Genomic DNA, 13,690 nt, shown 5'->3' with positions numbered 1-13,690 from the left:
TTCCTTCCCCACCACTTCTATTGCTGTTGTTTCTACCCCAAATGTTCTTCAGCATTGGCTTTCTCTCTGCCTCCATCCACTTTCTGGAGCCTCAGGAAATGGCAAGGGTTGTCCATGTACTCCCAGCCATGGCCTGGCATGGAGAAGCTCTAACATCAGAAACACCTAGCACCAATCCTCCCAAGACCCAGTCCTTAGATTCCAGGCATCGATGTTTCAAGTATGTCATGGTGCAATATTGACATTCCTTTAGAAATATAAAAATATACCAAGTCAGACTTCAACTGTGCTCCCCTTGGTCTCCAGATAAACACACAGCTTCCTTACTCTTCCAAGAAGAAGGAAACATTCAATAGGGTATCTGGAACAGGAAGAGAGAAAAATCCTCTCTGTGGTACACCATCTCCCCAGACGACACAGAATGTCAGATTCATAAAACACACAGAGGCTGTGAGATGTGGGACATAGAGGAAGAGAGGAGAGGAGCGATCAAGGGATAAACGAAAACCAGTACCTTGCACAAAGTCTTGGTGTTCATCTTCTGGTATTTGGTCCCAGGCCTTGGGCAAAGCTTGGATATTTGCCAAATCTCCCCACTGGATTGAGGAGAAGAGGTACTTTCTTTTTAGGTACCTTCCTGGAAGTTAAGGACTGACCAAAAAGAAAATTAAGGTGTTCAAGAAAAAAATAGTGAGATGAGACTCTAACCCATTGCTGTCCAGTTGACTTAAATTCATAGAGACTCTGTCAGACAGAGTAGAACTGTCTCATAGGGCTTCCTAGGCTATAAATCTACAGAAGCAGACCGCCACATCTTCCTCTTGTGGGGAGGCTGGTGGCTTCAAATTGCTAACCTTTTGGTTAGCAGCCTAGTGCTTAGCCACTGTGCTAAGCCTAGTGCTGACCTTTGGTTAGCCACTGTGCCACCAGGACACCCTTAGTGAGAGTCTAGAAAACTATAAAAGTGCAGCTATTACTGTATGTTAGCAAGTGGGCAAGATCCCCTGGCAAAGAGACACACATAACTACTAGCACCTCTTTACTCAGATGGCTCTATGCTATAGGCAGAGGAACGAAACAGTCCTGCAATCTAGGAGCTCCTCAGGCTCCCAGGAAGACAACCAGAAACTGAAAAGAAAGTATCTAAGTGGCAAGAAAGCTAAAACTCAGCAAAGTTCAGAGGATAGCTACCTCCAGTTCAGGGAGTGACAGGGAGATTCCAGCTGATTGGAAAAGCACAAGGAAAGGCACAGAAGACAGGACGAATCTGGGGAAAATTAAATCCTCCGGTTTTGCTAGAATGGAAGCAGTGTGTAGAGAGCAAGAGAAAGGTGGCTGAAAAGGTAGGTTGAGCCACAAAAAGCAACAAGCTAGGGATTCTAAACTTTCTTCCACTAGCAACAAAAACCACTGGGAGTTTCTATGCAACATAATTAGAACTAGACTTCTAGAAGATAATGGATTGAGATCACTAACTGAGGATAGGAGGAAGATGGCTTGGAGGGAAAGAAGCTATAGACAGGAAACCTGTCAAGAGGTTACACATGACCAGGATTCCAAATGAGAGGTAAGAAACTGTGGGAGCGGCACTGGGATAGAGAAGGAAAAGACAAGCAGCACCAGGGAAACACAATCAAAGGACTGACAGGTGACTATAAACATTCTTAGATCAGTGCCTGGCACAAAGTAACTGCTCAGTAACATAAGCTGCAGCCACCACTCCTGCTCATACTGCTGCTGTGCTATGTTTTTTACCACTACCACTGAAATTCAAAAAGAAAACAAAGAGGTGATGGTGAAAGGTGATCCTTGTTTCCAGACTGGATGATGAGACAGGGTTGATTCTACAACTAAAGGAAAAGTGGACTGAATTTGAAAACTAGATGGAGGCGGCCAATTTTAAACTTAATTCTGCAATTCCAGTGAAGAGATACAGTTGGAGGCAACTATAAGAAATGGAAAATCAAGAATAGGAGACAAGCTTAGGGTTTGGGAGCCAATAAAGGAAGAAACTGAAGCCAGCGGGTAGATGATGGCTTCAGACAAGAATTGAGAGAACAAAGCTAGGACTCCAACTGGTTCTTTCATAAAACCCTCCTCTTCTCATTAAGGAAAAGTGTTCCCACCATTCAGGCTACAATTCCCTCCCCTAAGTGGTCTTTCTGCTTCCATCCTTGCCACCCACCCCAAGTCCTGCCTCAAAACACAACCAGGATAATACTATTAAAAACATAGGTCTGATAATGTCATTCTTCTACTCAAAACCTTTTAATAGCTTTCTATCTCACTCAGAGAAAAAGCCAAAATCTTTTCAATGCTCTATCAGCCCCTAAGGAGCTATGGTGGAAAAGTGATTAAAGCATTTGGCTGCTAACCAACAGACTGGTGGTTCAAACCCAGCAGCCACTCCAGGGGAGAAGGATGATGCAGTATGTTTCTGTAAAAATTCAAAGCCTCAGAAACCCTATGGCGCACTTCCACTCTGTCTTACAGAGTTGCTGTATGTTGGTATGAGTGGGTTTGTTTCTTTGTTTGAGTCCCTCAGTCTAGCCCCTTCTCTCTGACTTCACCTCCTATTTGGCTAACCCTCATCACTCTGAGCTAGATGCACTGGCCTCCTTGCTGTTTCCTGAACATAACAGGCATATTCTCATCTCAGGGCCTTTGCACTTGATGTTCTCTCTGGAGTACTCTTCCCACATATTCACGTGGTTTCCTCCTAACTCTCTTCAGGTCTTTGCTCAAATGTAACTTTCTCTGTAAGGCCCTTGTCCCCCTATTTAATTACAATCCCACCCTCATCCCTTAATTTCTTCTTTTCCTGCTTTTGCTCCATAGCATTTATTACCATCTGACATACTATGCACTTTCTTTTTTTTGTTTAATATTCCCAACACCTGTAATATACCTGGCAGGTAAAAGGTATCCAATAAATTACTTAAGGAATGGCTGTACTAAGGAATGCAGAGAAAATCCAAGTTCAGGAACCAAACAGAACTGACCCAAACTATTTAGTTTTCTAATCCTGTGAAAATTGCAATTAAAGACTTCTTAGAACAGATCTGGATAATACCTAAAATGTATGCAAAGGATATGAATTTCGGTAATGTCTCTCAATATTTTGCAACCACTCCAACATGTTAGCCACAGAGGGGCTCCTAACTGAAGGCTGCAGGACAGCATCAATGCCAACTGTGTCTGCATGCTGCTCATAGACATGAAACACCTGCTCCACATGGCTGCTGACCGTGTCACGCACCTTGAGGAGGGTGGCTCTGTGGGAAAACAGCAACATCATGAGAAAGGTCTAAGGCACAGTTTCTCAATGTTGGCACTACTGACATTTTTGATTGGATAATTCTTTGTTGTGGGGGCTGTCCTGTGCATTGTAGGATGTTTAACCTGGCCTCTACCCACTAGTACCAGGAGCAACCTCCCCACCAAGTTGTGAGAACCAAAAATGTCTCCAGACAATGCCAAATGTCCCCTAGAGGGAAAAATTGGCCCCAACTGAGACCCACTGGCTTAAAAATAATAGTGACAGAGCACTGGAAGTAAGAATGACTCAATAATCAAGAAGTGACTTAGAGACAGAGAAGCTGAAGAACATGGCTTTCAAAGTTGAGTGGCAAGTCCAGTTGCCAAAGAAAGTAAAGACCAAGGGGCCTATCTGGAGCTGCAGTAAAACTGTGTAAGGAGAGTAAATGCTCATCCATATCATGGATATGAAGAGAACAAGCAAGAGGAAACTGAAACAAACCAGTACTATCCACATGCTACCTAGCCCCAGCCAGTAAATTCTTAAATTCAGAGTCTAAGCTCTGGAGGCACAGAGACTCTTGTGGACTTTAGGAAAGTTACTTATCCTTCCTTATGTATAAATAGGTTCTGTTTTGCTCACTGCATACACTAAATACCCAGAACAGTACCCAGTACTAGTCCTAAGCGCACAGAACAATAAACACCTGTTTAATGAATGAATGAGTAATAATAATAAAAGGTTATTGTAAAAATTAAATGCAAAACCTCATCCTGAGAGGCAGTATCAGTCCATGGGTTGGCCTTTAAAAGAGCTCCAAGCCTTCAGGCAAGATGAGTGATAAATAAGACTTCTCTGCAGTGGAGAAGTTTGACAAGTCAAAGCTGAAGAAAATTAATACTGAAAAAAAAAATTCTCTCCTCAAAGGAAACTATCCAGCAAGGGAAAGAATGTGTTCAAACATAATAAAACGGGATTCTCCTCCCCACAGCAAATTTTAACACTGCCTGAGTGTTTTGGTTTCCTAGGCTTCATTTCTTAAGGCGATGTCTATAGAGATTTTAGGCATCTTCTCACTCATACTCTCTGGCTAGGAGGTCAGAGGTGGACAATGCTCCATTACCTTTGTTTTTAACTTCCATTGGTGTGTAAATTCCATATGGCAGATGTTATCAATGATCTTGTGTGTATAGACAGTCCTTGTCCTCCCTATATGATAAGCCACTTTGAACCAACTCCAATGGTTATCTCCATTACTCCATATACTTTACGAAGTTGAAACTGCTTCTCAGTTTATTCTCATTTCTAGTGCAGCAGACTGAAAACCAGAGGACTTCTGGGATGACATCAAGAACATCATCCGTGAAGAAAGCAAGAGGTCATTTAAATGACAGGAAAGGAAGTAAAGACCAAAATGGATGTCAGAAGAGAGTCTAAACTGGCCCATGAATGGAGAGTAGCTAAGGCAAATGGAAGAAATGACAAAATAAAAGAGCTGAAAAGAAGATTTCAAAGAGCAGCTTGAGAAGACAAGGCCAATTATTATAATGAAATGTGCAACAACCAGGAGTTAGAAAACCAAAAAGGAAGAATACGCTTGGCATTTCTCAGGCTGAAAGAACTGAAGAAAAAATTTAAGCCTTGAGTTGCAATACTGAAAGACTCGATGGGCAAAATACTGAATGATGCAGGAAACATCCAAAGAAGATGGAAGGAATACACAGTCACTGTACCAAAAAGAACTGGTCAATGTTCATCCATTTCAGGAGGTGGCATATGATCAAGAATCAATGGTACTGAAGGAAGAAGTTGAGGATGCACTGAAGGAATTGGCGAAAAAGTAGGCCCAGGAACTAACAGAATACCAGTTGAGATGTTTCAACGAATGGATCCTGCACTGGAAGCACTCACTCAGCTATGCCAAGAGATCTGGAAGACAGCTACCTGGCCAACTGACTGGAAGAGATCCATATTTGTACCCATTCCTAAGAAAGGTGATCCCACAGAAAGTGGAAATTATCGAACAATATCATTAATATCACATGCAAGTAAAATCTTACTGAAGATAATTCAAAAATGGTTGCAGCAGTGTATTGACAGAGAACCTCCAGAAATGCAAGCTGGATTCAGAAGAGGACATGAAACGAGGGATATCATTGCTGATGTCAGATAGATCTTGAGTGAAAGCAAAGAATACCAGAAAGATCTTTACTTATGTTTTATTTACTATGAAAAAGCATTCGATTGTGTGGATCATAACAAATTGTGAATAACATTGAGAAGAATGGGAATTCTAGAACACTTAATTACACTCATGAGGAACCTGTACATAGACCAGGAGGCTGTCATTTGAACAGAACAAGGGGATATTGCATGGTTTAAAATAAAGGGAGTGCATCATGGTTGTATCCTTTCACCATACTTAATCAATTTGTATACTAAGCAAATAATCTAAGAAGCTGGATTATATGAAGAACATGGCATCAAGATTGGAGCAAGACTCATTAACAGCCTGTGATATGCAGACAACACAACTTTGCTTGCTGAAAATGAGGATGACTTGAAGCACTTCCTGATGAAGACTGAAGACTATACTCTACAGTATGGATTACACTTCAATATAAAGAAAACAAAAATCCTCACAACTGGACCAATAAGCAGCATCACGAGAAATGGAGAAAAAGATTGAAGTTGTCAAAAACTTCATATTACTTGGTTCTACAATCAACACCAATGGAAGCAGCAGTCAAGATATCAGACGACATACTGCATTGGGCAAATCTACTGCTGAAGAGCACAGATTTCTCCTTGAGGACTAAGGTACGCCTGTCACAAGCCATGGTATTTTCAATTGTCTCATATGCATATGAAAGCTGGACAATGAATAAGGAAGGCCGAAGAAGAGTTGATGCTTTTGAGTTGTGGTGTTGGCAAAGCAAGCTGAAAGTACCATGGACTGCTAAAAGAACTAACAAATCTGTCTTGGAAGAGGTGCAGCTGGAATGCTCCTTAGAAGCGAGAACAGCCAAACTTCATCTCACCTACTTTAGTCATGTTGTCAGAGGCAACCATTCCCTGAAGAAGAATATCATGCTTGGTAAAGTGGAGGGTCAATGAAAAAGGGGAAGGCCCTCAATGAGATGGATTGACACAGTGGCTGCAACGATGGGCTCAGGTATAGCAAGGATCATGAAGCTGGCACAGGACCAGGCAGTGTTTTGTTCTGTTGTATATGGAGTCGCTATGAGTCAGAGATGACTTGATGGGACCTAACAACAACAGTAGCATAAAATAAGAAATACAATCATTATATTGAAGAAAAACATTAAATGCAACAATATATTTAAAATGCTTAAGAGCTACACCTACGGAGTACCTGGGTGGTACAAATGGTAAAATGCTAGACTACTCGCTGAAAGGTTAGGAGCTCTGGTGGCATAGTGCCTAAGGCATTTGATTGCTAACCAGAAGGCTGGTGGTTCAAACCCACCAGCCACTCCCCAGAAGGAAGGTTGGGCGATCTACTTCTGTAGAGATACTGCCTCAGAAACTCAAGGAGGGGTCGGTATGAGTTGGAAACTACTCACAGCAGGGAGAGCTGAAAGGTTGGCAGTTCAGACCTACCCAGAGATACCTCACAAGACAGGCCTGCAAATCTGCTTCTAAAAAGTTACAGCCTTGAAAACTATGGAGCGGTTCTACTCTGCACATATGGAGTTGCCATGAGTCGAGAAACTGACTTGACAGCAACTAGCAACAGAGTAGTGCCTAGCTTGTGGTAAATATTGTTATTGTTTCATTGGTGACTCCATGAGTCCTAGCCACCAAGACAAAGATTATAATTTCCCCAAAAGCAAGGCATTTCCCAGCCTAGAACTGTGGCTTTCAAAAATGTTTGACCATGGCTTTTAATTAAAAAAACACACATGTAATCAACTGAAATAAAAGTTCACAAAACTTGACCCTCTGAAACACTGATTTTCATACTGTGAGTTCTTCTCATTTGTAGGCTGTGACCAACATTTTAAAAACTAAAGTAGAAGGCAAAATATCAGAGTACACAGTACTGTTCTGCAAAACTTATTTCAGCTATTTGTGTATTATACATGTATGTGTACACAAATTGTTGTACAAAATGTATTTCTTCCTGTGGATCAAGGTCAAGTTTCAAAGCCACTGGCCTGGAGGAAACCTGGTGCCTCTTGCAAGGCAGGTTTTCACAGGGAGTTCTTTTTTCAACATTGAGATAAAATGTCCTGAAGTTTTCTTTAAACCAAAAAATAGTTTAACTATTAAGTAAAAAATGTCTGCCTTGAGCAGTATGCTCTTTTAAGAACTATCTACATGAGATCAAAGCAACAACTCAAAAGATTAGACAGAAACTTAAGGGGCAGTGAGTTTATGATAACAGGAGAGGAACATCTCAGAAAAGGAGGGTGTGGTAATTCAGGTTATGTGTCAATTTGATTGGGCCTGGTTTTGAGTGGCTGGGCAGCTGGATGTAGTTATTCCCTATGATGAGACTGGTAATCAGCTCCATGGTGGAATCTACTGGAGCAGCTGAGTAGCTGCCGTAGGGATGTGGTCTGCTTCTACTATATAAGAAGCAACATTGAGAAAGGTCTCTGCAGGTAGCCAAGTTGTCATTCAGCAGCCTGCCATATTGTCAAACGATCTTAGGACTGTTATGGACTTGAATCAGTGGCCTGCTGTGTGCTTTGGTAATATTGAGACTGTGCCATTTTACTTGTTGACCTTGGGTTTGTCAGCCTCAGCAATCAGCAGCCCCCTGAGATAAGAGATGCCTCTAGCTCCAGTGGCCAGGAGCAAAAAGCAGAGCTGAAGCCCAAAGTCAAGACGCTCTCACCCAGCCCCTAGAGCTGGCACTTTGAACTCAGACTTCTAGCCTCCTAGGGAATAAATCCATTTGTTAAAGACACCGCATTTGTGGTATTTTCTGTTAGAGTGGCACTAGACAACCAAAACAGAGGGTGAGACTGGTTTCACAACTTGAAGAATATGATCAATGTCACTAAATTGTACATGCAGAAATGGCTTGTTTTGCTATACATATTCTCAACAGCAACAAAATACTAAAAAGTTATGATTCATACACCATAAAATTTACCCTTTTAAAATGTGAAATTCCATGGTTTTTAGTATATTCAGAGTTATGCACACATCACTCCTATCTAATTTTAGAATATTTTCATCATCCCAAACAGAAACCCCATACCCATTAGCAGTCACTCCCCACTACCCCTTCGTCCAGCCCCTGGCAACCACTAATCTTTCTGTCTCAATGGATTTGCTCATTTTGAACATTTCACAGAAATGGAATCATACAGTAAGTAATGTGGCCTTTTGTGTCTAGCTTCTTTCATGTAGCATAATGATTTAAGGGTTCATTCATAATATATCAAGGAACTCTGGTAGCGTAGTGCCTAAGACACTTGACTGCTAACCAGAAGGCTGGCAGGTCAAACCCACCAGCCACTCCTCGGAAAGAAGGTTGAGCAATCTACTTCCGTAGTGATACTGCCTCAGAAACCCAAGGAGGGGTCGCTATGAGTCGGGTTCGACTCAACGGCACATAACAACAACATAATGTATCAAGTATATCATTTCTTTTTATGGCTGAATAATATTCCTTGTATAAATATATCACATTGTGTTATTTATCAGTTCATGAACATTTGGGCACGTTGTTTCTACATTTTAGCTATTATGAATAATGCCTATTCCCAGGGAATTCTTTATTATGAGTCAGAATCGACTTGATGGTAGTGGGTTTTCTGGGTACTGATTAAGGAGCAAACCCATGCAGAGACTGTGTTTAAGACCAAGCAAAAGGTTCTTGGAGATTTCTGCCCTTAACCCTTGTTCTAGTTATCTAGTACCACTCTGACAAGAATATACCACAAATGGGATGGTCTTAACAAATAGGAATTTATTCTCTTACAGTTTGGAGGCTTTAAGTCCAAGTTCAAAGTGCCAGGCTCTAGGGGCTGGGTGAAAGCCTCTCGACTTTGGGGTCCAGCTCTGCCTCCTGCTCCTGGCCCACTGGAGCTAGAGGCATTTCTTCACTCAGACAGCTGCTGGCTGCTGAGGCTGAGAAGCCCAAGGTTAACAAGTAAAAAAGGCACAGTCCCGATGTTACCAAACTACACGGCAGGCCATTAACTTAAGTCCATTTTAAGTCCCAAGGCTGACAGAGCATGGCAGGCTGCTGAATAATAACACATGCAGGCTACACGCAGGGTCCAAGCATGCCACAAGCTAGAGACCATTCTCCAAGGCTTCTGCTTATATACAGGAAGCAGACCACATTCCCTAAGGCAGCCACTCAGCTGTTCACAATAGATTCCACCATGGATTACCAGTCTCATCATGGGAAATACTACATCCAGCTGCCCAGACACTCAACCAGGCCCAGCCAAGTTGACACACAAACTGAACTCCCGCAACCCTCAACAAAATATCCTCAATCCAGAAGTAAGAAAAGTATCTAAAACTATATGGTCCTTGACAGCTGACATGTACCATGGGCTTGACATGGGCTGATTTATCTCTCATCTCTTACCACCTTCTCTGTTCCAGCCATTATCTATGCAGCAATACCCCTATTCACCTCTTGACACAGTTAGCACCTGCTTACCCTTCAGGTCTTAGACATCACTTCCTCCCAGAAGTTCTTCCTCTCCTCACAGTCTGGGTTAAGTACCTCTAACTAACTAACTACTCACTCACTCACGGCTGTCAAGTCAATTTGACTCATAGCGACCCCTCCTTGGGTTTCCGAGGCGGTATCTCTATGGAATTGACTGTCCAATCTTCCTTCCAAGGAGTGGCTGGTGGGTTTGAACCACTAGCCTTCTGGTTAGCAGCCAAATGCCTTACATACTATACCACCAGAGCTCCCTAAGTATCTCTATGTTTCTGCAATTTCCAGTTTTTATCATTATTTTAGGATGTACCACAAAATAATTTAATTGCCTGATTATCTATGTGTTCCACTGGACTGTCAGTTCCTAGGAACTAGAATTGATTCTGGTTCATTGTTGTATTCCCAGTACCTTATTCTTGGCATGCCACAGGTGTTTAACACATGTACTTTGAACAAATGATGATCCCCACCTTTGACTGTTTCCTATTAGCCTACTACGGCACAGACTCTGGGCCAAAGAAAGGTTATACGTCCCTATTTCACATGGCCTCAATAACCTGTAACTCTGAGATAGAGGGTCTAACAATTAGTATACATCAGAGCTTGGAGACATGCTACTGCTAGAAACAGAGACACCAATGTATAGCAGAAAAAAGTGATGGTTAAAGGCTCTGGCCTTGGGGTCAGACAGACATGGATTAGAATCCCAGCTTTGCTATTTCCTAGTTGTGTGAACTTTCACCATACTTATTCAGTCTGTATGCAGAGCAAATAATTGCAAACCTGGACTAGATAAGAAAGAATGTAGTGTCAGGACTGGAGGAAGGCTCATTAACAACCTACATTATGCAGAGAACACAACCTTGCTTGCTGGAAGCGAAAATGTGAAGCACTTACTAATGAAGATCAAAGACAACACCCTTCAGTATGGATTATATCTCAACATAAAGAAAACAAGTATCTTTACAAGTGGACCAATAAGCAACATCATGATGAACAGAGAAAAGATTGAAATTGACAAAAATTTCATTTTACTTTAATCTACAACCCATGGAAGCAGCAGTTGAGAAATCAAATGATGTACTGTATTGAGCAAATCTGCTGCAAAAGACGTCTTTAAAGTATTAAAGAGCAAAGATGTCATTTTGAGGACCAGTGTATGCCTGACCTAAGCCATGGTATTTTCAATCACCTCGTATGCACGTAAAAGGTAGGAAATGAGTTGTTGTTGTTGTTGTTGTTGTTATGTGCTATCGAGTCGGACCTGACTCACAGCAATCCCTCCTTGGGTTTCCGAGGCGATATCACTACGGAAGTAGATTGCCCCATCTTCCTTCCGAGGAGTGGCTGGTGGGTTTGAACCGCCAGGTTTCTGGTTAGCAGTCAAGTGCCTTAGCCACTATGCTACCAGAGCTCCCAGGAAATGAGTAAGGAAGACCAAAAAAGAACTGATGTTTTTGAATTAGGGTATTGGCAAAGAATATTGAATATACGCCACAGATGCCAGAAGAATGAACAAATCTGTCTTGGAAGTACAGCCAGAATGCTCCTTGGAAGTGAAGATGGTGAGACTTCATCTCATGTATTTTGGACATGCTATCAGGAGGGACTAGTCCATGGTAAAGTAAAGGGTCAGCATAAAAGAAGAAAACCTTCAATGGGATGGACTGAAACAATGCCTTCAGCAACGGGTTCAAACACAGCAACAACTGTGAGGATGGCGCAGGACCGGGCAGTGTTCTGTTCTGTTGCACAGAGGCTCACTATGAGTCTGAACTAACTCAATGGCACCTAACACACACACATACATACACTGTGTGACATGAGCAACTTGCTTGAGCTTCAGTTTCTGTACTTTTAAAATTGGATTAAGTGAGGTCAAGCCACAGAGATGTTAAAAAGATTTTATGAGGTAATGTATGTAAAACCCTTATCTCTGAAATGCACTAAGTTACATATTTTGTTGTTGTTGTTATGTGCCATCGAGCAGGACCCAACTCATAGCGACCCCTCCTTGGGTTTCCAAGGCAGTATCACTACAGAGTTGTGGTGCTGGCGGAGAATGCTGAAAGTACCATGGACTGCTAAAAGAACTAACAGATCTGTCCTGGAGGAAGTGCAGCCAGAATGCTCCTTGGAAGCAAGAATGGCCAGACTTCGTCTCACCTATTTTGGTCATGTTGTAAGAAGGGACCATTCCCTGGAGAAGGATGTCATGCTTGGTAGGGTGGACGGTCGACGAAAGAGGGGGAGGCCTTCAACGAGATGGATTGATACGGTGGCTGCGATGATGGGGTCAAGTATAGCAGGGATTGTGGGGCTGGCGCGGGATTGGGCAGTGTTTCGTTCTGCTGTGCATGGGGTCGCTATGAGTCGGAAACGACTTGACGGCACTTAACAACAACACAACAACATCACTACAGAAGTAGACTGGCCAACCTTCCTTCTGAGGAGTGGCTGTTTGAACCGCCAGGTTTCTGGTTAGCAGTCAAGTGCCTTAGGCACTACGCTACCAGAGCTCCTAAGCTTACATATACCTCCTTGTAACTTTTTATCATAAAGAGCTCTGGTAGTGCAACAGTAATTGCTCAGCTGCTAACCAAAAGTTGGCGGTTTGAACCCACCTAGCAGCTCGGCTGGAGAAAGACCTGGTGATCTACCTCTGGTAATCTGCTTCCATAAAGATTATATTCTAGAAAACTCTATGGGGCAGTCCTATTCTGTCACATGGTGTCACTGTGAGTCAAAATCAATTTCATGGCCCACAACAAGAAACTTTTTACCAAACAAAAAAGACAGGAAAAAAATATAGAGAGAGTGCTAATAAGCTACCTCTACTCCTTTTCTGTTCTGCTTCTGTGCCTTCTACTAAGTTTTGGAAGCACCTAACAACAAGAAGAACTAAGTCCACCACTAGCAGTTCTAGTCACTGGAATGCAGAAATAACTAGAAAATGGCTTTTTGACAGAGGTCCCACTGCAACAGATGGAAAGAGGAGAAGCTGAGATACCTTCAAGTGCCATGCTCTCAAGGAAAGAGAAAAACACCCTTCTGACAGATTCATCACTTATGAAACTCCCAGTTTTAAGGTTTTTCTATGAAGAAAGATAGTACAGAGCCCCTTACAGCCTTTCCTCTAGCTTGTCTAGGACAGTGTCACCAGCAGCCAGCTGCTTGCGCCTTAGCCGCTCCTTTAAGTCTGGGAAAGCACGAAGTGCTGGCACATCTTCAAATCGCACATTCTGTGCTGCCTGCAGCTGCTCTGCCAGGTTGCTGAGGGAGACCAGGAGGGGCTGGCAGTCACTCAGTGTGCTCTGCCACAGGCCCTGCTGTTCCTCCACCACAGGAAAGCACTTTCTCAGGGCCTCCTGCACAGCAAGCAAAGGCTGGTCTTGAGTCATCTTCTGTGGAAATAAACAGAAACAAACAAAGACAGTGTTGGTGGGGTGGGGGTCAGAACCATAATCTTGGAGGACACTAAGGTCAGTTGACACAACACAGTCCGGAAAGACAATGTTCTACATCATACTTTGGTGTGTAGCCATTAGGATCTTAAAAGCTTGTGAGCTGCCACGTAAGGTGCAATTATTGGTATCTCCCACCCCCAGCAAAGAGTGAAGAAAATCAAAGATGCATGGAAACAATTAGTCCAGCCTCCACAACTTGGCAACCAGAAGAACTGGATGGTGCTAGCTATCACTGCTGACCTCTGAGAAAAGATCACAATAGGAGGTCTCAGATAGAGTGGGAGAAAAATGGGGAAC

General features: G+C 42.6%; 1 protein-coding gene across 1 annotated transcript; it reads right to left on the bottom strand.

The window, feature by feature from the left end:
* Window positions 1-323: 323 nt before the first annotated feature.
* CUNH1orf109 (chromosome unknown C1orf109 homolog) lies at window positions 324-13,327 on the bottom strand. Its single transcript, XM_007947622.1, has 4 exons — window positions 13,053-13,327; window positions 3,087-3,275; window positions 515-633; window positions 324-361 (listed from the first exon to the last, which is right to left on the bottom strand). Exons 1-4 carry the CDS (start codon window positions 13,325-13,327, stop codon window positions 324-326), a joined length of 621 nt encoding a protein of 206 aa, XP_007945813.1.
* Between the last annotated feature and the right edge of the window lie 363 nt (window positions 13,328-13,690).

Source organism: Orycteropus afer, unplaced genomic scaffold (genome assembly GCF_000298275.1).
Source record: "Orycteropus afer afer isolate SDZICR_OR568_19922 unplaced genomic scaffold, OryAfe1.0 scaffold00192, whole genome shotgun sequence".
Taxonomy (NCBI): Eukaryota; Metazoa; Chordata; class Mammalia; order Tubulidentata; family Orycteropodidae; genus Orycteropus; species Orycteropus afer.
This window is presented reverse-complemented; position numbering and strand designations above follow the sequence as displayed.

Coding starts and splice junctions, on each gene's coding strand:
- CUNH1orf109 (XM_007947622.1), bottom strand. CDS start 13,327: ATGACTCAAGACCAGCCTTTGCTTGCTGTGCAGGAGGCCCTGAGAAAG. Junction 634..3,086: donor TACCGAAATTCATATCCTTT/GCATACATTTTA, acceptor ACTTCCAGGAAG/GTACCTAAAAAGAAAGTACC. Junction 362..514: donor ACACCAAGACTTTGTGCAAG/GTACTGGTTTTC, acceptor TTCCTGTTCCAG/ATACCCTATTGAATGTTTCC.